Source organism: Myotis daubentonii, chromosome 1, assembly GCF_963259705.1.
Source record: "Myotis daubentonii chromosome 1, mMyoDau2.1, whole genome shotgun sequence".
Lineage (NCBI taxonomy): Eukaryota > Metazoa > Chordata > Mammalia > Chiroptera > Vespertilionidae > Myotis > Myotis daubentonii.
The window spans coordinates 96,270,945-96,295,538 of NC_081840.1; the positions used below are offsets into that span (position 1 = coordinate 96,270,945).

General features: G+C 39.3%; 1 protein-coding gene across 8 annotated transcripts in view; it reads left to right on the top strand.

Annotated features, from left to right (window-relative positions):
• Nucleotides 1-24,594, top strand: part of MPP7 (MAGUK p55 scaffold protein 7) — a 356,856-nt gene that overhangs the window by 89,456 nt on the left and 242,806 nt on the right. For all 8 annotated transcript variants that reach the window (XM_059711505.1, XM_059711486.1, XM_059711523.1 and 5 more), the window contains exon 2: nt 17,265-17,429. In XM_059711505.1, the coding sequence (XP_059567488.1) occupies nt 17,393-17,429 (37 nt within the window). In that variant the 5' untranslated portion in view covers nt 17,265-17,392. The remainder of the gene's footprint in view (nt 1-17,264; nt 17,430-24,594) is intronic.

Here is a 24,594-nt window from a genome sequence, read left to right on the forward strand (position 1 = left end):
ATCCATTCCCTATCCCCAAATGATTCCCTGTTTAAACCTTGCTTATATACAGTACATGTCTAATGTACTGTTTAATCTATAAACACTTCTTAAATTTATCAAACATTAAATGAACTTTTAATAAACCACTGCCTCCTAAATGCTATCACTGGCTAATTGCTTTTCAGCTAACTGCTTTTTGTTTATCCAGTCAACAACAGTTTTTCTACCTATTCAACTGCTTGTGATTGTTATTTTGTGGGCACTTTATATCCTTAGCAATATTAGCACTCTTGATGGTCTTTATATGTTTTAAAGTTGTACTAACCATTGATTTCAGCCAGCAACAAAAGGATTCTCTCCTTTGTTTGTTGCCTGAGAGATGCTTTTTGTCATGCTGACGGATCAGCATGAAAGGGTTGTCTGGTCGAAAACTGAAGTATTAGTTGACAACCAGGACATTTTTTCCTGTGAACAACTTGATTGAGAACTGAATTGTTTGAGATGGGAGAAGTTCCAGAAAGGACGTTTGACTGTATATCCTTCCTCTTCTAACTTTGTTCTTTTCCATTTCATCAAGTTATAAAGTTGAGCTATTGATTTTAGACTTTTCTTCTTCTTTTTTTTTTTAAATATATTTTATTGATTTTCCACAGAGAGGAAGGGAGAGAGACAGAGAGTCAGAAACATCGATGAGAGAGAAACATAGATCAGCCGCCTCCTGCACACCCCCCAACGAGGATGTGCCCGCAACCCAGGTACATGCCCTTGACCGGAATCGAACCTGGGACTCTTCAGTCCGCAGGCCGACTCTCTATCCACTGAGCCAAACCGGTCTCGGCGACTTTTCTTCTTTTTTAAAAAACTTTTATTTGTGTATTATTTATTAATCATCACCCGAGGATATTTTTTCATTGATTTTTAGAGAGAGTGGGAAAGAGAGAGAAATATCAATGTGAGAGAAACACATGGATTGGTTGCCTCCTGCATGCTTCCTGATCAGGGCCTAGACCAGGAAGGAGCCTGCAACCGAGGTACGTGCCCTTGACTAGAATCAAACCCAGAATCCTTTGGTCTGCAGGCCGATGCTCTACCCACTCAGCCGAACCGGCTGGGCATAAACCTTCCTTCTTTTTTAATGTAAGTGTTCACAGTTTTAAACTTACCTCTTAACATTGTTTCACTGCATCCCATAAGATTTGATATATTTTTTCAGTTTCATTGATTTCATCTTTGGCTCATTAGTTGTTTCAGAGTATATGTTGTTTAATTTCCATGTATTTGTGGATTTTCAGTTTTCCTTTTTTTTTTTTGGTGTGATTTCTAGTTTCATTTTATTAGTGGCTTTATTGCTAAAGGGCTATACTTTTGGTAACTATTATAATTTAATGTTAAATTTAACTCTTTAATAAACTTTATTTTATTTTTATGCATGTTAATTTAAATAAAAAGTGATACATAATTTTAATAAGATTTTCTTTATTGGCTGATTTAATTTTAGGCTTCTCATGACATTTTGAAATTGTTATGATTTAAGGTTGATTCTGTGACATTTTGTTCATAAGATTCAGTAGATTCTGAATTATGTTCTTGAGTTTCTGACATACTCCATAATCCTATATAATAAAGGCATAGTATGCAAATTGTCCCCTCAACCTGGAATTGTCTGGGAGTTTGATCAGGGGGCGGGGCCAGCTGGCCGCGGCAGGCGGCTGGGGCAAGGGAGGGAGGCTCCAGCTGGTGGTGGCAACGGTGGCAGGTGGCTGGGGGAAGGGAGGGAGTATCCAGAAGGCAGCTGCTAGGGACCCTACCAGTGCATGAATTTCGTGTACTGGGCCTCTATATAATAAAAGACTAAGCGACCGTTATGGTGGATCCATCAGAATGACTGGCTGCTATGACGTGCAGTGACCACCAGGGGGCAGACGCTCAATGCAGGAGCTGCCCCCTGGTGGTCAGTGTGCTCCCACAGTGGGAATGCCTCTCAGCCAGAAGCCGGGCTCACAGCTGGTGAGCACAGTGGGGGTGGCAGGAGCCTCTCCTGCCTCCGAGGCAGCACTAAGAAGCAGCTAGCCAAGTGGTAAGGAGTGAGAGGGTGGGCGGTAAGGAGCGAGCGGGTGGGCGGTAAGGAGCGAGCAGGCGGGCAGTTAGGAGCCAGCAGGCGGACAGTAAGGAACGAGCAGGCAGGCAATAAGGAGCGAGCAGGCAGGTGGTAAGGAGCAACCATGCGGGCAGATAGGAGTGAGCAGGCGGGCGGTTAGGTATGAGGGGTCCCGGGTTGTGAGAGGGCGCAGGCTGGGCTGAGATCCCCTTCTCCCCCACACGAATTTCATGCGAGCCTCTAGTTTACTATAACTGTATAGATATAGAACATAGGGGAACAATATCCTTGGCTGCCTTGCAAGATGTGACCATAGGTTTTGGAAATATCTGTAGCTTTTATAGGGCATGGATTTTGTAGAAGTGGTGTAGTTTTAACTGTTAAAAAAATCAATGGATTGAAGGCTGAAAACTAAGGTTTTGGGTCTATCAGAGAAGACATGTGACTAATGTGCAAGCTAGAGGGTATGGATATGAAATGGGTAGTTTTTTTAATTTGTAAATAAACAGGATAAAATAAAACAAGTATATTAAGGGAAATGTTGTGAGAAGGGGGAGCTAATATTTGAGCATCCGGTGTGTTCCCAATGCTTTAGATATATTGTTTCCATCACAAGAAGTACACAAGTCATAGATATTATTTTCATTTGATAACCTGAGAAAACTGAATGAGAAAGGTTAAATAATAGGATTAAGAGGTAGCACTGTGTAGTGTGGTTAGTAGTGTCGGCCTTAGAATCTTACATGCTGATATTAGAATCCCTTCCAACTGTGGGCTTAGGGCAAGTTGCTTAAAATTCAGATTCTTCGTCCTTAAAATGATGATAATAATGATTGCATTATAGGATTATCTTGAGAATTAAATGAAATGATGCATGTTGAGTCTTGGAAATAAATGTTATTTTATTTGGTTTCCTAAGGTTTCATACCTTATAAGTTGTGCATGTAAATGGTAGAATCAGGAGATTGGTCTCCCACCAAAGCCTGTATTCTTTTCAATACAGGACTGTTAAAAATTTGCAAGATTAGAGGAAGTGAGAAGTAGAGAGTGATGAAAATGAGGTTGAAAAGTTTTAATAAAACTGTCATCTGTTGATTGGCTACTCTAGGTTAGCTATTTTACTTATGTCATTGCATTTAATCTCATTTCATTAAATAGCCTGGCTAAGATCATGGAGTCAGTAAGGCGGACCTGGTCTGTCTTTCCAAATGTGTGCTCTTTTCATTAGCCTGGCTGTCTCCCCGTAAGTAAAGTAGTGAGGTTACTCTGACCTTGAAGGGAAAGAGCTCTTGGAAGGTGGAGTTGGTCACATATAGAATTACTTCTGAATAAAGGCCAGTATGTTGTTTTTTGGGACATCTGGTGATACGGGTTTCATCCTCAAGAAAATATAGTGGGAGATGTAAGCCCAATAAAAATAAAAATTACATTGTTGTATCTTAATTATCAAACATGATTACAGCCCCAGCTGAATACTTCAGTTAGTTGGAGTGTCATCCTGTACACAAACCCACCAAAAGGGTTGTGGGTTTGATTCCCAGTCAGGCCACATACCTAGGTTGTGGGTCGATACCAGTTGGGGTACGCAGGGGAGGCAACCAATTGATGTTTCTCTCTCACATCCATGTCTTTCTCCCTTCTTCCTTCGCTCCCTCTGTCCCTTTCTTCTCCCCCTCCACCTCCCTCTCCCTTTTTTCGTTCTTCTCTCTCTAAAATCAATAAACATATCCTCGAGTAAGAATTAAAAAGAAAAAGGATTACAAGATTGTTGTTTTTCCAATAGAGAGGACTTAAGGGAATACTGGTGGAATGCTGGGATGGATCTGGAATTGATAGTTAATCAAAGAAAATATAATGAAGTTATTCCTCCCTGCCCCCAAAATTAGAAGAAAGAGCAGCAAACAACAACAACAGCAAAATACAGCAAAATGACAACAACAACAGAGTGGGTCATTGATGGTTAATGGTGTAATCTTGAAGACTACCCAAGACTGTATAGTAGTGGGTGGTAGAAAATAAACATAATGATAAAGAGGTCATCATCCAAGAAGTGTCCCACGGTGGGAAGGTGGGGATGTATCCAGAACTAGAAGATGCTGCTGGTTTTGCCTGAGGACAATCTGAGAAAAATCACTGGGGTCCCATGCATTAATTGTTGTAGATGGTTTGGATAGTCTGGAATGAGGCCATTGTTGGTGAATGCCAGTTCATTCATTACACCTGTGCTTCCAGACAAAGGGCAATTGAGTGACTGAGTGCCTGTGACATTGTGTGCCTTCCCACAGAGAGTCCTGACCTGGGGGAGCCTTGATGCACTCATGATTACTGTGCCTTTGGGCAAGTGGGCCAGGGCTCCTTGCGGACATTTCTAGCAAACTTAAAGCCTGAGTGTCTCAACCTGGGGATTACAAAGCAGCATTCTCTTACTGCCTCTTTTAAGTTTTGTAGGATTCTTTCAATGGGGTTCTTCTTTTTCATTGCTTTGGTATTTTCATTTCCACTTGTGGAAAGGAGGTAAGTGAGTTTTCTATTACACAATAATTAAACCCTGTTGAGTTTGTAAAATGTGGGATGTTTTCATCACTCATGATATTTTCTTTTTTTGAAAGCTGGGATATTTTTATGTTCGGTTATCTTAACTAGAGCGCCCTAACATGTTGCCAGGTATAAGCTTATTTTTAATTTTCTATGTATAGTGACAGATTCTAAGGTTCTTGGACTAGACAAAATTGAAACTTGATATTGTTTATGATTAGGGACTGCATAGTTTAAAATTACATATAATTTTGCATACATTTCTGGTAATAAAAAATTTTAAAACTTTCCTTGAATATTTAAATATAACCAACAAAAATGTTACTGGAAAATATGCTACTTTTAGATCTATAAATCACTAGCTGATAAGGTATAATGGTATAGAATAGTGGTCAGCATACCTGGCCCTCTACCTGTTTTTGGAAATAAAGTATTAGGATGACATAGTTATACATACTCAGTTATGTATTTTCTCTATTGAAGTAGACAGCATCCACATGAACCACAAAGCCTAGAATGTTTACTATCTGCCTTTTGCAGAAAATGTTTGCCCACCCCTGGCATAGAATAGTTCTCAACTTTTGGGGTCTCTGGACCTTTATGCACTCTTAAAAATTACTGAAGACTCGAAAGAATTTTGTTTATGTGCATTATATTGATATTGAATATGAAATCTGTAAAGTTAAAATTATTTCAATTAATTTAAAAATAATAAAATTAAACTTGTGACATGTTAACATAAATAACATTTTTATGAAAAATAACATTTTTTTCCTAAAACAAAAAAAATTAGTGAGTTGGCAATTTCTCCAATGCCTAGCTTAACTGACAGTAGTAATATTCTTATATCGCTGTATACTTTCAATTTGTTGCTATACGTTTTGGTTGAAGGAAATGAAGAAATCCAACCTCAGGTCTGCAGTTGGAAAAAGGAGAAATATTGTATAGTAAGTGGCTGGTTCAGTTAATTGTAGATATTCTTTGATACAACACCAAAACGGAAATGTGGAATCTGAATATACTGTATATCAATAGATTTATCATATTGGAGGTTTAACATCCATTGGTTTATTTTGTACTTTGAATGAATCTTTTATTCATGCATGATTTTCATGCATTGGAAATTTTGCATGATACATTAATAATTTTGAAATACTGGTTTACTAACCAAATGTTGACATGGTATGCCAAGAACCACATTTATTAATATCACCACTGATCTCAGAAGAGCCTTTGGGAGGCCATTGGAAGTATGCAAAGTGGAACCGGGTTTCAGCATGTTTGCATTCCTCGGTTCACATGGTAGCTTGCAAAGCAAAGACACCTTCTGGATGCAAGTTTTATAAAATTCATTTTTGTTTGAAAGCATATGTTTCATCATTAGCAACACACACCAGTTTTTTTTTTAAGTCCCAGACTTCATTCATTTTCAAGAAAATTTTTGCCAAATTCTCAAGCCTTGTTAATCTGAATAGCCTGAATAATTTGTCTTTTAGTTGTTGATTTCAAGTAAAAATGGTGTTCCATGAAAAATGACTGTTTGAGTTTACAAAAACCCTTGCACACTGGCTTTTCTTTGAGACAGCAATTATTTCATTTATAGCAGCATCACTTTCTCTGTATTGCTCATTTCATCACACAGTATTCAAAAGGTGGATACTCAAAAGCAGTGATATTCAACCTTTTTATCTCATGGCACACAACTAATTACTGCAATTCTCTGGCACACCAAATATATATATATTTTGCCCATCTGACAAAAAAGAGGTATAATTTTGATTCACTGGAAAGCTATGTTGTGTTGGCTGTTGCCAATTTTTAATTTGACAACCTAAGGAAAAGAGGTCAGTGTCCCTGACTAAGTAGTCAGGAATTGCATGTTTTAAAAATTCTTGCAACACACCAGTGTGCCACTGCTCAAGAGTCAGTTCATCTTTCTGGTGGCCTTCCCCTTTGGAGAAGGCTCATAGGCAACATCCATAGCCACCAGCCCCCATGGCATGATCCTAAAGCCCCACTTCCACAAGGACTGGCTCTAGTGCATTGCCATGTGGTTTACCTAGCTGGCATGGAAACCCACAGAAGCAGGGCCCAGCAAGCCAAAGTGCCTCGCATTCTGCCTCCAGATCCATCTGACCCATATTGTAATGCTCCACTGTAAGGTACTATAGCAGAGTGAAAGCTGGTATCAGCTTCAGCTTGGAGGAGTTAAGGGTGGCTGGCATCCATAAAAAGATGGCTTGGACCATTGGGATCTCTGTGAATCGGAGGAGGTGCACCAAGTCCACTAAGGCCAACCTGCAACAATTGAAGGAGTACTGTGCTCCAAGCTTATATTTTTTCCCAAGGAAGCCCTCGGATCCTAAGAAGAGAGTCAGTTCTGCTGAAGAACTCAAGTTGGCCACCCAGCTGACAGGACCAGTCATGCCCATATGACATATCTACAAAAAGGATAAAGTCAGGGTCATCACAGAGGAGGAGAACTTCAAGGCAGTTGTCAGACTTTGCCTGGCCCTTTGGCATCTGGACAAAATAAATCAATGAAAAAAAATATCCTTAGGTGAGGATTAACAACAACAACAATTTAATGACAAAGCAAATATTCTCAAAGCAGCCAGGGAAAAGAAGGAAGTGGCCTATGAAGGAAAATCCATCAGAATATCATCCATCTTCTCAGCAGAAATTCTACAAGCCAGAAGAGAATGGAACCAAAAATTCAAACATCTTAAAAGAGAAATTACCAGCCATGAATAATATATCCAGCAAAACTATCTTTTAAATCTGAAGGGGAAATAAAGACTTTCCCAGATGTAACAGAAATTGAGGGATTTTATCACCAGAAAACCTCCATTGTAAGAAATATTCAAGGGAGTTATTCTACCTGAAACAATGAATAAAAGATCACAAATCTACAAGTGAGATCACCAACAAACTTACAGCATAAACAGGGATAATCTGTGACAATAAAAGCATGCAAGGGAAGGAGCAGAGGTCTGAATTTGCAAAGGAGGATGGAGATCAGATGCATTCAAAAGAAAAAGGATTACTTTATAGATGAAACTTTGTTTTTCATAAACCTAATGGTAACCACACACAAGAAACCCCAACTGAGACACATAGCTTAAAAAAAGAAGAAACAGAGAAAAGAAGTATGGAATACCACCAAATAAAACCAACATTCAGAAACACAAGGAAAATAACTAATGGAGGCACAGAGCTACCAGAAAACAAAAGATAAAATGACTATAGGAAATCCTCATACACCAATAATTACCCTAAATGTAAATGATCAGAATTCATCAGTAAAGAGGCACAGAGTAGCAGGGTGGATAAAAAACACAAAACCCAACCATCTGCTGCCTACAAGAGACACATCTAAGTTGCAAAGACAAAGTTAGTTTCAAAGAAAAAGAGTGGAAAATGATTCCAAAGCAATAACATCCACAGAAAAGCAGGCACAACCATACTTATATCTTACAAAATGGAGTTAAGATAAAGATAATAAGAGATAAAGATGGACATTTTCTAATGATAAAGGGACACTACATCAAGAAGACATAATACTTCTTAATATCAGGGAGAACCAAAGTATATAAAGCAACTACCCACACAACTAAAGGGAGAAACTGACCAAAAATAAGAAAGAAAAATCAGTCATAGTTGTGGACCTTAATACTCCATTGATAGCTCTAGACAGCCACCCAAACAGAAAATCAATAAAGAAACATCGGCCTTAAATGACACAGTAGACCAAATGGACATAATTGACATTTACAGAGCCTTTCATCCTGAACATCAGATTATGCATTCTTCTCCAGTGCACATGGAACATTTCCAAGAATAGATCATGTTGGTCACAAAACTAGCATCAACAAATTCAAGAAGATTGAAATTAAACTAAGCATATTCTCTGACCACGATGCTTTGAAATTAGAAATCAACTGCAAAAAGGAAGTAAACCCACAAATCTGTGGAGATTAAACAACACACTACTAAAAATGATTGGGTCAGAAAATAAAAGGTGAGATCAAAAGATGTATAGAGACAAAAGTGAATGACAGTACAGCATACTAAAATGTGTGTGATGCAGGAAAGCTGTAATAAGAGAGAAATTTACATCATTACAGGCCTAATTCAAGAAAAAAGCGATCCCAAGTAAATGGCCTAACATTACATCTCTGAGAACTAGAAAAAGAACAAAAGCAATCCAAAGTCAGCAGAAGGGAAATAAAAATTACAGTGAATTGAATGAAATAGAGAACAAAATGACTCTATAAAAAATTAATACAACAAAGAGCTGGTTCTTTAAAAAGATTAATAAAATAACAAACCCCTTGGTAGACTCACTAAGGAAAAAAGAGAAAAGACCCATATAAACAAAACCAGAAATTAAAGAAAAGGCACCACAGACATCACAGATATACAAGGTATCAAGCTAGAATACAATGAAGGACTACATGCCATTAAATTCAATAACCTAGAATAAATGGATAACTTCCTAGAAATAGATAACCTTCCTAAACTAAATCATGAAGAATTGGAAAAGCTAAATAGACTGATAAACAGTGAGGAAATTGAAAGAGCCATCAAAAATCTCCCAAAAAATAAATCCAGGACCAGATGCCTTCACCAGTGAATTCTACAAACGTTCAAAAAGATTTGATACCTATCCTTCTCAAAGTCTTCCAAAAAACTGAGGAAGAGGCAGTACTTCCTAGCACATTATGAGACCAATATAACTCTGATACTAAGACCTGGCAAGGATAACACACATACGAAAACTACAGACCAGTATCTCTGATGAGTACAGATGCAAAATTCCTAAACAAAATACTAACAAATGAATACAAAAGCACATTACCATCAAGTGGGGTTTATTTCAGGGGCACAAGGATGGTTCAACATACACGAATCGATCAGTGTAATGCACCACATTAACAAAACAATGGATAAAAGTCATATGATCTTACCAATAGATGCAGAAAAACATTTGGTAAGATACAACATCCATTTATGATTAAAACACTATAAAATAGAAGGAAGGTACCTCAACATAATAAAGGCCATGCCCAACAAACTCTCAGCTAATATTATACTCATTGGTGAAAAACTGAAAGCTTTTCCTCTAAGATCAGGAACAAGACAAGGATGTCCAGTCTTATCACTCTTATTCAACATAGTGCTGGAAGTTTCAGCCAGAGCAATAAGGCAAAAGAAATAAATAAGAGGCATCCAGATTGGGAAGGAGGAAATACAAATGTCACTTTTTTGCAGATGACATGATTCTCTATATAGAAAACCTTAAAGGCTCTACCATAAAACTATTAGAAACAACAGGCAAATTAGTAAAGTTGCAGTATACAAAATCAATGTACAAAAATCCACTGCTTTCCTATATACCAACAATGACATTTCAGAAAAATAAATGAAAAAACTATTTTGTAATTGCAACCAAATGCATAAGATACCTAGGAATAAACTTAACAAAGGATGTGAAAGACCTATAAATTGAAAACTATAAAGCATTATTAATAGGGATTTAATAAGACAATGAATGGAAAGATATTCTGTGTTCATGGATTGAAAGAGTCAATGTAGTTAAAATGGCCATATTACACCCTAACCAGTGGATAGAGCATCAGCCAGTGGACTGAAGTGTCTCGGGTTTGATTTTGGTCAAGGGCCACGTACTTATCTGTTTTGCAGGCTCGATCCCCAGTCCTGGTTGAGGAGCATGCTGTAGGCAACCAATCGCTGTATCTCTCTGACATCAATGTTTCTCTCTTTCTGTCTCTCCCCCTCCCACCTCTAAAAATCAATGGAAAAAATACCCTCTGGTGAGAATTAACAAAAAAAGTAAAAATTTTAAATGGCCATACTACCTAAAGCAATATACAGATTTAATGCAATTCCCATCAAAATTCCAATATCATTTTTTAAAGAAACTTAACAAAAAAGTCATTTGTATGGAACCACAAAAGACCCTGAATAGCCAAAGCAGTCCTGAGAAGTACAAAGTCAGAGGTATGACACGACCTGACTTTAAATTATACTACAGAGTTATGATAATCAAAACCACATGGCATTGGCAGAAATACAGACACACAGACCATTGGAACAGAATTGAGAGTCCAGTAATAAAATCACATGTATATGGGCAAATAATTTTTGATAAAGGAGCCTTCAACACACAATGGAGAAAAGAAAGTCTCTTCAATAAATGGTGCTTGGAAAATTGGAAAGCCACATGCAAAAGAATTAAACTGCATTACAGTTTATCCCCATGTACAAAAATTCAAAATGGATAAAAGACATATAAGATCTTAAACAGTAAATTACATAGAAGGAAACATAGGTACTAAACTTATGGAACTTGCTTGTAGAGAACATTTAATGGATTTGACCCCAACGACAAGGAAAATAAAGGCAAAAATAAACGAATGGCATTGTATCAAACTAAAAAGCTTCTGCACAGCAAAACAAAACAAAAATCTAACAACAAAACAAAAAGGCAACCAACTGAATGGAGGTGATACTTGTAAATAGCAGCTCCGACAAGGGGTTAGTAGCCAAAATATACAAAGAACTTGTAAAAAACAAAAACAAAAACAACCAAAAAACCCAAACTCATGAAACTCAATAGCAAACAAACAACCCAATTATAAAATGGGCAGAGGGCCTAAACAGCCATCTCTCCCAAGAAGACATACAAACGGTCAACAGATACATGAAAAGATGTTCATCTTCACCAGCTATTAGGGAAATGCAAAACAAAACAACGAGATATACCACTTCACACCTCTTAGAGTGGCTATTATCAACAAGCTAGGAAATACGTTTTGAAAAGGTTGTGGAGAAAAAGGAACCCTCATTCACTGCTGGTGGGAATGTAAACTGTAACAGCCACTATGGAAAACAGTATTGTGGTCCTCAAAAAATTAAGGATGGAGTTACCATATGACCCAGCAATCCCTCTTCTGGGTATCTACCTGAAAAACTGAAAAACATTTATTTGCAAAGATATGTTAACTTCTCTCTTTATTGCACCGTTATTCACAGTGGCCAAGACATGGGGACAACCCTTCAGTAGTGGATTGGATAAAGAAGGTGTGGCTATAGTTTAAACATATATGCATATAAGTTCTGTGGTTAATCTCTCCCACCCCCAACCCCAACCCTCTTCCCTCTGAGATTTGTCAGTCTTTTGCATGCTTCCATTTCTCTGGATCTATTTTGTCAGTTTATTTTGTTCATTAAATTCCACATATAAATGAGACCATGTGAAAGACCTGGGGAGGGGGCGGGAGCAGAGGGGGTCAGTGGGAAAGAAAAAGGGGACATCTGTAATACTTTCAACAATAAAGAAAAATAAAAAAATAAAAATAAAAAAGATATGGTGCAAGTATACTATGAAATATACTCATCCATACAAAAAGATGAAGTACTGCCACTTGCAACAACATAGATAGACCTTGCAAATATTATAAGTGAAGTAAGTCAGTAAAAGCTAAGAACCATATGATTTCACTCTTGTGGTATATAAATCTGAAACTCATAGACACAGACAACAGTATGGTGGCTACCAGAGGGAAGCGGGTACAGGGTAGTAAAGGGTAAAGGGTGCCAAATATATGTTGATGGAAGATTTGACTAATAAACTTAAAAACATTTTAATGAAAATAATTTGGCTTCATGAAACCCTCTGAGAGGGTCTTGGAGTCTCCTGGGGTCTGCAGATCACACTTTGATAATTGTTGGTATAAGCAGATTTATGCCACTTAGCTTTATGTTGCCTCCTTTATTTTCTTACAGTTATCATTTATGAAGATTTGAATAATGTTAACATATACTAGTTTGCTTCTTGCTAATATAATCAATGAGTCTCAGTTTTTAAAAAATCTTTGATATTAGATTTATAAAAATCAAGCTTAAAAATATTTAATATTAGATTTGTAAAAAGTTTATTCTTATTGGTGTTATTTCTTTGCTCTACTGCATTTTGAAAGTGTCACCTTAGATTATTTGTGTCTAGTGAACAAATCTGCAGTTGGATTACTAGGTATAGTTATAGTCTCTTGAAATGATAAAATCCCATCTAAAAAAGAGTAATATGCAAATTAACCTTCAATCCTCACTCCATCAGTCCGTCACAAAGATGGCTGCAGCTACGGAACTGGAGCAAGCAGGAGGCTTGCGTTGCCCCCGGTGATGGAGGAAGCCAAGCTTCCTGCCTGCCCTGGCCGGCCCTGAGCTCCGCTCAAGGCTACAAAGTTTCAATTATAGAAGATAAATAAATCCCAGATACCTGCTTCCATCTGGCATGGCCTCCGCTCATGGAGAGGCTGGGAGCCTCAGTTGCCAGGGGCAGCCCGACCTGGGCTCTGCTTAAGGCTACAAAGTTTCAATTATAGAAGTTAAATAAATCCCAGATACCTGCTTCCAGCCCGCGGCCGTGGCCAGCCTGAAAATGGCCATCAGCCCCTCGCCCAGGCTGGCCAGGCACCCCAGTAGGGCCCCCCACCCTGAAGGGGCTGTGACCAGCCTGAAAACGGCCCTCAGCCCCTCACCCAGGCTGGCCAGGAACCCAGGTGGGAAAAACCCACCCTGAAGGGGCTGTGGCCAGTCTGCAAACAGCCCTCAGCCCCTCACCCAGGCTGGCCACACCCCCATGGGGTGAGGGTCCCCACTGGGGGGGCTTGACCAGTCTGCAAACAGCCATCAGCCCCTCATCCAGGCTGGCCTGGCACCCCAGCGGGGACCCCCACCCTGAAGGGGGTGTGACCAGCCTGAAAATGGCCCTCAGCCCCTCACCCACGCTGGCCAAGCACCCCAGCAGGACCCCCACCCTGATCCGGGACACCCTTCAGGGCAAACCAGCCAGCCCCCACCCATGCACCAGACCTCTGTCCTATATAATAAAAGGGTAATATGAAAATTGACCCTAACAGCAGAATGGGAATGATTGGTCACTATGACACCCACTGATCACCAGGGGGCAGTCGCTCAATGCAGGAGTTTCCCCCGGTGGTCAGTGCACTCCCACAGGGGGAGTTCTGCTCAGCCACATGCCAGGCTGAAGGCTGCCAGTACAGCGGTGGTGGTGGGAGCCTCTCCCGCCTTCTCAGCAGTGCTAATGATGTCTGACTGCAGCTTAGGCCTGCTCCCCTCTGGCAAGTGGACATCCCCCGAGGGCTCTTGGGCTGCCAGAGGGATGTCTGACTGCCAGTTTAGGCCCAATCCCCCGGGGTACGGGCCTAAGACAGCAGGTGGTCATCCTCTGAGGGGTCCCAGACTGTGAGAGGGCACAGGCCGGGTTGAGGGACCCCCCTGAGTGCACAAATTTATGCACCGGGCCTCTAGTAAATTTATATTAAGTGAATTATATTAAGCGAATGATGGTATAAATATCCAAATAGCCCTTGTCAGAAAAAAGGTTCCCCACCCCTGGATTAGAAGCATGGTGACAACCTGGACTTTGTATTGACATGGGAAGGGGCAAGAGCAATGTTGTATGGCTGAGTATATAACCTGTGGGATGTGATGCCAATTCCAGGTAGAAAATGTCAAAATTGAGTTGAATTTTAGGGCAATGGCTGATGATACAGAATTGCTTGATGTTTAAAAACCACATTCTGGTGTCAGAAATGAAGTAGTGTTGTGTTGTACTAGTATAATGATTATTGCAGGTAGAGGAGACACTTAAGCAAAGGATATGTTTCTGTAATGTGTGTATGCCTATTTAATTTTTTTGTGTGTGTGCTGATGACTATTTCACGATGCAATTAAGATAATCTTTGCTTACTGAAAACTCAGAAAATTTTGCTACAAACACTTGCACTCCTCTGACTGACCACTAGATGTCATGAGTGCCACAGCAGTCTGAAGGGTACCCATGGCCAGTAGAAATCGGACATTGTAAGCTTGTAGACATTCACATATTTCACTGTTTCCACATGATAGATGCCAGAAGAACTTGATACAGTGTGATATATAGAAGCAAGGTACAACTGGAATAATGAAATTTCAAAAATAAGCCTTCTTAAAGGAAGGTTGTAATAGTTCTGTTGGGTATTGTAAATGCTTCAGGTGTACTTTATACCGCTATGTTCCTGGCTCTCTCTTTTTTATGGAAAGATGGATTGAACTTCAATTTAAGAATATTCCGTAATCCCTCCCAGGACATTCTATAACAGCTGGTATTTTTGTGTTGTAGAAAATTGATTCCATACAATGGTCAGTGATAATTATGACTGGGTTCTACAAATTCCAATGCATTTTCAGTAGATTTAGCAAAAAACAACTGCATGATTAGCTCAGTTTGAAAGGTAAACCCAGCAACAGCAACTCTGGTTTCTTTTATAAAATATTGAGCATTTTAGTGGTGGAATTACATCAAACTATTTATTTCTTAATATATTTATATATGTTCTGAGAAGATAATTACTTTGTAGCATGTATTTCTTAAATAATATAACTTTGGAAAAATTTAACCTTGAGTGTTCATTATGAAATAAAGTGAGAAATGCTAAGGCTTTTCACATATGGAATATATGTATAGCAGCAGTATCAACTCAGAAGGTTATTTTGATGTGGAATGTAAGGTTGTTTTAGAATTAATAGACCGTTTGTTTGACATAAGCATGTTTCCTTATTATATGGTATTTGTGGTTTATAAACGTGAAACACCGTAAGTTTTTTAAGGCATGAAGAAAGTGGTAGTTTGCATGGTGTATGTATTTCTGTAGTTAAGCAATTTGTTTCATAGAAATTAGAACTTTTCTCATGGCATAAAGAGCTTAAATTACAGACAGACAGACACATATAATAACTGCCTACCCACATACATACATCTATATTGCCCTAATTGTAGAAATGTTTGTGAATATACATTACAAATTCTAACCATCTCCTCTTTTTTTTCTCAGCAGCAAAACAAAAGTAGAATAATTAAATGCACTCTTTAAATTATGTATGGTCTGTTTTTTACTCTCTTTGTGTTTGCATTTAGGAACATTTTTATGTAGTTGAATTTTTATCCTGATTGTTAGAATAATTTATACAAAGCAAAGCAGAGTTGCCTTTTAATTATTGGAGGAAACAGCTTCAGTGATGGCCATTAATGAAACTTTGCTTTTTCTCTCTTATTTTCTTATTTTTAGTTTAGTGATTTATATTTTTATTTGGTATTTAAAATAATTGCCCTCATTTGTAATTAACACTCCTCTCCGTGTGGATTCATATGCATACTTTGACTCTGTCAACCTTAGTAATAAGAGCAAACAAAATTCAAGTCATTGCACCAGATAGTCTGGTCTAATGTAGTCTATTTGATGGTGACTTTTTTCCTACGAACATTCACTTTGATAATTAAAAAGCTAATTTAAAAGGCTTTAATAGAATTTTACAGTTTGGACTTTTTCCAGTGAAATTTGGCAAGCTCATTTGTTATTCTGTAATATGAATCATCAATTTAAAAGCGTTAGAATTGAAGTGAGGTAGTGTTTGGGTGTTTACAATGTCTGTTGTTTTTTTTATAATATATGTTAAAATGGACTTTTAAATTACTGAATTTAAAAGAACTGGGGAAAATCCATTAAAAAAGAACTTAAACACATTGTTTAGTTCTTCTGATTTCTAAAAAATGTAAATGCAGTCTATTTTCCATTATTAGGCAGCAGTGGTCTAAATTTAAAACACATGGTCTCCTTCTAGGTGACAGGACAATAGATTTTAATCTTGCTTCTCTCTTTTATGTTTACATTTTATAATCTCATTACCTGAATTAGACAACTCCAGTCATAATAGCCAGCATTTTTTATTTGCTTGCTATGCGCCAGTTGTGTTCTGTGCCTTATCATATTTAATTATCAAACAATTTTAAATTGCTGATATCTTCATTTGCCTACAAGGAGTTTAAGACTTAATAAGATTAAATAACTTATCCTAGATCACAGAGCTCCCAGGATTTGAGATTAGGCCAAACTCTAGAGTAATTGCTCTTAGCTACTATATAGTAGTACCTTTATACTATTTAATTTGGGATACACATTAGTTAAAATAGTTATTAAAAATTGATATTTTTCAAGATACACCAAAGCTTAGTTTTTACTAAACAAATTTACTTTTAAATATTAGCTTGGATTGTTAGGCTTACTCCTGTAAATCTGTAATAACATCTTGCTTCAATTCTAGTATTTTTTCAAAGGTTATTTGCAGTCTTAAGTTAGAGAACTCTGCAGTTGTTATATTAAGATGAACTCTTTTTAAAAATTACAATTAGTTATAAGTTGTTGACAATTTATAATCTCTGTTCTACATTAGAAATGTAACTTAGAATTATGATTAACAGAGGGGAGGAATTTTAGAATCATATTGGCCTACAAAAGCTTCTCTACTTTCTCCATCTATACATCCTCAAACTAACAGTAAAAATCTTTTAAGGGAGTCTTGATATATCCATGAAGAACTTTCGTCTTTTTAATTAGAAATGTCACATCAAAATGGAAAACCCTCACACTTAATATTTGTACATAGCATGTAGAAAAAATTCTGGAAAATCCTGAAGTGTGTTGGAATATGAGTTATAGAATGTTGCAATTGAGTAATCTTTGTTTTTATTATTATTTTAAACTGTTTCTCTTCTTTGTAGAAACGGCCTGTGCGATATATAAATCTTGGTAGACAGCGTGGCTGCAGGCTGTGGAGCTGGAATTCCCTGCAGCTTTCTGAGCCGAGAACGTTGGTTTGGAGTGCGGCATCCAGCCTGCAGTCTGCATCATGCCAGCCTTGTCAACAGGACCTGGGAGTGACACAGGTATGTGAACCCAAGAAGGGCACTTTCCTCCCATCTTTACTTAAATTTTCCTGTTCACAGTGAAAAACAGTGTAGCTGTAAGCAAGTGCAAGCAGGTCATGCTTGTTCTGTAAGACGAGGGGCATAAAATCAGTGTAGCCTTCCAAGATAAAAGTTATCAAAGGGCATTGGCTGCTGCTTCCTCTCTGGGCAGTGGTGGTGTATGCTGATCCGCTCGTAATTTCTCTTGGAATAATGTTATTTATTTACATATCTTTAAAAAATGTTAAGTATTTTAAACATACAGAAAAGTGTGGTGGACACAACAGTCACCCCTTACCTGAGGAGGATATGTTCCAAAACCCAGTGGCTGCCTGAAACCACATACAGTAACAAACCCTATGTGTACTGTTTTTTCCTATACATACATACCTGTGATAAAGTTTAATTTATAAATTAGGCACAATAAGAGTTGAATAACGAGGACTAATAAAAAATTGAACAATTATAGCAATATACTGGAATAAAATTAAGTGACTGTGGCATTATTAAGTAGAATTAGAGTGACTTGGACATAAGCTCTGTGAGACTGTGGCAGTCACTCTGAGAACTGAGACAGCTACTCAGGGACGAACGGGTGGGGAGTATCTACGTCGTGGAGACACTGGCCCAGGGGGTGATTCATGTCCCGAACAGAACAGAGAGGGATGGCACGAGATTTCATTACGATATTCAGAACAGCAGGCAATTTAAAACAATGAATTACTTATTTCTGGAATTTTCCATTTAATATTTTTGGACCATGGTTGACTGTGGAAAGTGAAACCACAGATAAGGGGGAGACTGCTGTCCAGTGATATTCTTATTAACTTTCACTCAGATTTAATAACAGGTATAAACTTTTTGCCGTACTTGCTTCAGACTTCTCACTTTTTTCTTTAAGAAACAAAACATTATTCCTATCTCATTCTTGCATTTTCTTTCTTTCTGTAACCAGAGTTAAAAATTATTCAAATATGTCATTAAAGGACTATATCAAAACAAAAAGACACATTTCACATTATTATCAGTTGTAAGACTTGGTGATACTTAGAATAAAGATTTCCAGGAAAGGGAAAAAAAACTCGTGCTTGTATGTCCGTGTGAAATGCCTTGCTGCTGCCCCGATTCAGGGAGTAGGGTGAAGCTGGGGGCAATGCCCCTTTGAAGTCCTTTCCTGGGATTCCCCAGAATCAGCTCTTTTAAAAGATTCTGGGACCCTTCCTAGAACTTTTAAAACAGAATGTGAGTGGATTGAGGAGCTACGCCATGTATTTTGAAGACCCATCAAAAGAAGTGGTGTCTTGGAGTGTGACTAACAAGAAAAGTTCTGTGTGTAGCACTGAACAGACTGAATTCGGTTCTGTTAATACCATTCTATAACCAGGTGAAATAGCTACCTCAACTGGACAGTTACTGGCACCACAATATTTATAAAGCTGAGTCACAAATTTGATTTTGTGTCATATTATGTTAATTGGCATTTTCATTTGTACTACTTGCAAATACTATCTTTGCTATTTAAAGCATATTTGCATTTATATTTGGGCAAGTTTTGTCTCCTTTTTATCCATCAAGAAGGGTTTTTTTCTGACTGTGATTTATACTGAGGATTAGTTTTTCTTAGGAAGTGACTTTGATTTTTAAGTTACATAAAAATATTTTTTTTCAAGACATAACTTGGTAGCTAGCTTCTCTGGAAAATTCTTTCTTCTTTCAGTTTTTACATAGTCCCACATTATGTTGTACTATATAAAATGAATGATTTGACTTTCCATAGTGGCTTGGGAAATTATAGATAAAATTTATATGAATCAGACATTTACTATAGTTGTGTAATGAATTTAAGTTTTATGCCTTGGTATTCACCAAAAATGCCTTAGTTTAATTGAATGCAAAATAGTGTAGCTTACATTAACTTAGGGAGTGATTAAAATGGAGTATTTATAGTTTATGAGGCAATTTGGGTGTCAGTCATGAAAAAGAACATAGGCTATTTAGAATTTGAAAAGGACTTTTCCACACATAGTCGGCTCACTTGGTGCAAATATAAGACGCTGATGTGACTCACCCTTGGCTTTGTGATATTTTTGACCTGTACGTCTCAACAAGGTTTGAGTCAGGCAGGAAAGATGTGTTTGTTCCAAGAGTCACACTGCTTTTAGGGAAGCCCAAGGTATGGTGTACCCATCAGCTGGTGATGGTTTCCTTGTAGTTTCTGTTTAGCTGTCAGGGGTCATGTATGCCATAAGCAGTGTTGCTTAGCAATGTCGTTGCTGTTGTTCTCATTATCAGTCCTCCGGGGGGGGGAACAGCAATGGCGAGCATAACTCAAGGGCAGATGCCCATGTGTCAGGAGAGTGTCACCTGACTAACAATGCAATATTACACATGTAGGAAAATGCTGTCAACAAAAACTCCTACCATTTTTCCCTCTTCTTCCTTCTGCTTAGTTCACTAAGTAAAACAACTTTGAATTCCACAAGTAATGCGTAAAAACGCTCTCATCAAAGATGCCTAGATAAATTAGGAAAGGGGTTCTTACTACACACCCTTTCCCTAGTCTCCTTTTCTGTTTCAGTTTGAGGGTGTTCTTCAAGAATTTTCTGTACATTACACACTTATGTATGTACATAAGTATATGGTTTTATGTATTTTTTTTCTTTATGTTTAAATCACAGATTCTATTGTTCTCTATGGATTGTTCTATAACTTTATTTCTATACCAAGTAATGTACCTTGTAGAGGTATTTCATGGGAGGAGTGTGTGTCTATATATCTATCTATATATCTGCCTCATTCTTTTAAGCTAATAGTGCATTGTTTCCCATAGTGTCACAATATAGTGAACCAGACTACTGGTAATGAAAACCCTGGTTTTGGTCCTTTTCTAATATTTTGGTAGAAAAGATGTGCACATTTAATAGATGCTGTCAAATTGTTTTTCAGAGTGGTTAAACCACTTAATCCATGGACTGCATTAAAGATCCTTTCCCCTGAGTTGGAGGAGGCTAAAGTGGGGATAAATGGTGAGGGAAGGAGACTGTACTTGGGGTGGTGAACATACAATGCTATAGATTGTATACCTGAAACATACATAATTTTATTAACCAATGTCATCCCAAAACATTCAATAAAAAAGAAAAAAAGATCCTTTCTCCACATTCTTGCCAAGATTCTGTGTTATCAGTTTTTATATATATGTATTTTTTACCAATTTGATGGGGAAAATATGGTATCCATTTGTTTAATGGCCATTTATTCCTCTGTGAATTGACTATTCACATCCTTTCCCCATTTTTTATTGGCTTATCATTTTCTTATTTATTTTTCAGAATTTCTCTATTTGTATTTTGTATATTAATCTTTTGGGTTGAACACCTTTCTTTTGGCCAGTCATTTGTCCTTTTTTTTCTTCCTTAAAGAAATTGAAAACTTTTATGTAGACAAATCAATCTTTTCTGTATGGTTAATGCTTTTTTTTCTTTTGCTTAATATGGCCCTTCTTTTTATGAAGATAATCACTAAACTTTTCTTCTAATAATTTTAAAAACTTGGATTTGCACATTTAGAATTTTAGTCCAACTATAATTTGTATGTGACACGAGGCAATAATGTAATTCCCCACGTGAACAGCCAGTAGTCCTGGCATCACTTATTCAAAAGTCCATCCTTTAGACATAAATTTATAATATTCCCTGTTTCATATACCAGCAGTACATGTGTTCTGGGTTTTCTTTTTTGGCTATTGTGATCTGTTGATCTTATTATTTTTTTTAATTTTAATGGAATTTATTTTTTAGTGTAATTTTAGACTCACAGAAAGATTATGGAGCTAGTATAGTTTCAGTATACCTTATATCTTGTTTCCGTGATTATTAACATCTTATCTTATTTTGTTACATTAATTTCAGTTAATGAATCCATATTGATACATTGTTATTAACTAAAATCTATACTTTATCCAGGTTTTCTTAGTTTTCCCTAATATTCTTTTTGTTCCAGGATCTCCTATTACACTTGTGATTGTTTCATTGGGTTCCTGTTGGCTGTGATGTTTTCTCAGACTTCCTTTGTTTTTGATGACCAACAGTTTCCAGGAGTCCTGGTCAGGTGTGCTGTAGAATTTCCCTGTATTGCAATGTGTCTGATGTAAATTGCCATTGCCATATCATATTATGGGTACATACTATGAACTTAAGATTGTTGGTATTGATCAATGGCTGAAGTAGCATTTGTCAGGTTTTTGCACTGTGAAACTACTCTCTGTTCCCCTCCCTTCCATACTATCCTCTTTGGAAGGAGGTCTCTGTGTCCTGCTTCCCCTCCTTTAGGGTGAAGTATCTGTATAAGTTATTTGGCATTCTTTGTCTCTTCTCTCCCATTTAGTAATTTACTCAACCATTTATTCATATCTGTGTGGACTCAATGGATATCTCTTCATACCTTGGGTTGTAATCGAATACTGCTGTACTTCGTTGCTCATGTTGTTCTAGCTTTGGCCGTTGAAGCTTTTTCATCTGGCTCCTCTGAGGTACCCCCATCAGTGTGGGCTTGTTTGGTTGATTTTAGCAGTTTTTTACTTTTGGAACTACAAGAGGCTCCAGGTTCATCTTCAGTGTCCAATCCCTAGAATCTACCCTTTCTCGAAGGAGCCCTAGCTCCTTTTATTACAGAATGGGATTAGGAAACAAGACCAGGCAATTCTCTGCAACACCAGCTAGGTATCTTCCAGTTAAATTCTGAAACTAACTGGAATTAGTGCAGATCCCACAGGTTAAGGGTTCAGCCCAACAAGACTCCCCTGACCACTTCAGATGCCAATTGCAAGTAATAGGTCTCAGGTGACCCACAGCTTCTGTCTGACATGGCTACAAATGTGAGGTTCCTATGATCCTTTTCTTGGGTTTGTTCATTTGCCAGAATAGCTTACAGAACTCAGCGAAACGCTAATTTATATTTATCAGTTTATTATATAACTACAGGCCCGGTGCACAAAAATTTGTGCACTCGGGGGGGGGGAGGGGTGTCCCTCAGTCCGGCCTGTGCCCTCTAGCAGTCTGGGACCCCTCAGGAGATAACACCCTGCTGGCTTAGGCCTGCTCCCGGGTGGCAGAGAGCAGGCCCAATCCTTAGGTGCAGCCCCTGGTCAGGCTCAGAGCAGGGCCGATTGGGGAGTTGGGGCGCCGCCCCCTGTCATGCACAGAGCAGGGAGATTGGGAGGTTGTGATGCCACCCTCAGTCACGATCAGGGTAGGGCTGATTGGGGCGTTGGGGCACCGTCCCCTGTCACACTCAAGGCAGGGTCGATGGGGAGGTTGCAGCGCCACCCCCTGTCATGCACAGAGCAGGGCCAATCAGGGGATTGGGGCTCTGTACCCTGTCACACACAGAGCAGGGCCAATCAGGGGGTTGGGGCGCTGCCCCCTGTCATGCACAGAGTAGGGGCGATAGGGGAGTTGGGGCACCACCCCCTGTCACACACAGAGCAGGGCCCATCTGGGGGTTGGGGCACCGCCCTCTATCACCCACAGAGCAGGGCCGATCAGGGGGTTGGGGCGCCGCCACTCTCACACTCAGGGCAGGGCCGATGAGGAGGTTATGGCTCTACCCATCACACACAGAGCAGGGCCCGTGGGGGGGAAGGGGTTGGGGAGCTCCCCCCTATCAGGCACAGAGCAGGGCCGATCAGGGGGTTGGGACGCCTTCCCCTGTCACGAACAGAGCAGGATGGATAGGGAGGTGTGGCCCCGCCCCCTGTCACACACAGAGCCGCAGGGTGATCAGGGGGTTTGGGCGCTGCCCCCTGTCACGCTGATCCCGATGCCAGGAGGCATATTACCCTTTTACTATATAGGGTAGAGGCGTGGTGCATGGGTGGGGCCGGCTGGTTTGCCCTGAAGGGTGTCCTGGATCAGGGTGGGGGTCCCCACTGGGGTGCCTGGCCAGTCTGGGTGAGGGGATGAGGGCTGTTTTCAGGCTGGGAGTGACTGAAGTTCCCAACCGCTCCTTTTTTTCTTTTCTTTTTTTTAATTCTGGGCCAGCTTTAGCTTGAGGCTTGGCTCCAGCTCTTAGGCCTCGGCTGAAAGTAGGTTTCTGGCCTTTGCTTACAATGTTGCGAATCTGCTGGCTGAAGTCCCGCGGTATCTGTTACAATGTTTGAAACTGCAGGCTCAGAGGCCTGCAGCCGCAGGCGGGGAATGGGGAACGTTGGTTTCCTCCATCACTGAAGCAAGCAAGCCTCATTTTAGTTTCAAGCTGCCTGGCAGCTGGCCGCCATCTTGGCTGACAGTTAATTTGCATATCTCGCTGATTAGCCAATGAAAAGGGTAGCGGTCGTACGCCAATTACCATGTTTCTCTTTTATTAGTGTAGACTAGAGGCATGGTGCACGAAAATTGTGCACTGGGGGTGAGGTGTCTCTCAGCCCAGCCTGCACCCTCTCGCAGTCCAGGACCTGCTCACCTGCTCGCTCTTTACCCCTCGGCTCGCTGCTTCTTAGCGCTGCCACAGAGGCGGGAGAGGCTCCCACCACCACTGCTGCTCTTGCCAGCAGTGAGCCCGGCTTCTGGCTGAGTGGTGCTCCCCCTGTGTGAGCGCACTGACCACCAGGGGGCAGCTGCTGCTTTGAGCGCCTGCCCCCTGGTGGTCAGTGTGCATCATAGCGACTGGTTGTTCTGGTTCCGTGGTAACGGTTGCTTAGGCTTTTATTATATAGATAAAGGATACAGATGAACAACCAGATGAAGTAATACATAGTGCAAGGTCTGGAGGGTCCTGAGCTCAGGGGCTTCTGTCCCTGTTGGAGTTGGGTGTACCACCCTCCTGGCATGTAGATGTGTTCATCAACTCAGAAGCTGGTGGAACCCCATACTATTGGGATTTTCCTCACATAGGCGTGATTGATTAACTCAATCTCTAGCACCTTTCCCCTTCCCAGAAAGTTCCAAGTTTCTAATCATGGCTTGGTCTTTTTGGTGACTAGCCCCTATCTTGCAGCTATCCAAGAGCTCACTAAGAGTCACCTCATTAGAACAAAAAAATACTTGAAACTTACAAGGGTTTAGGGAGCTCTGTGTGAAGTACCTGGGGGCAAAACCCAATATATATATTTTCTATCACTTTACACAGTCCTCACCTACTGATA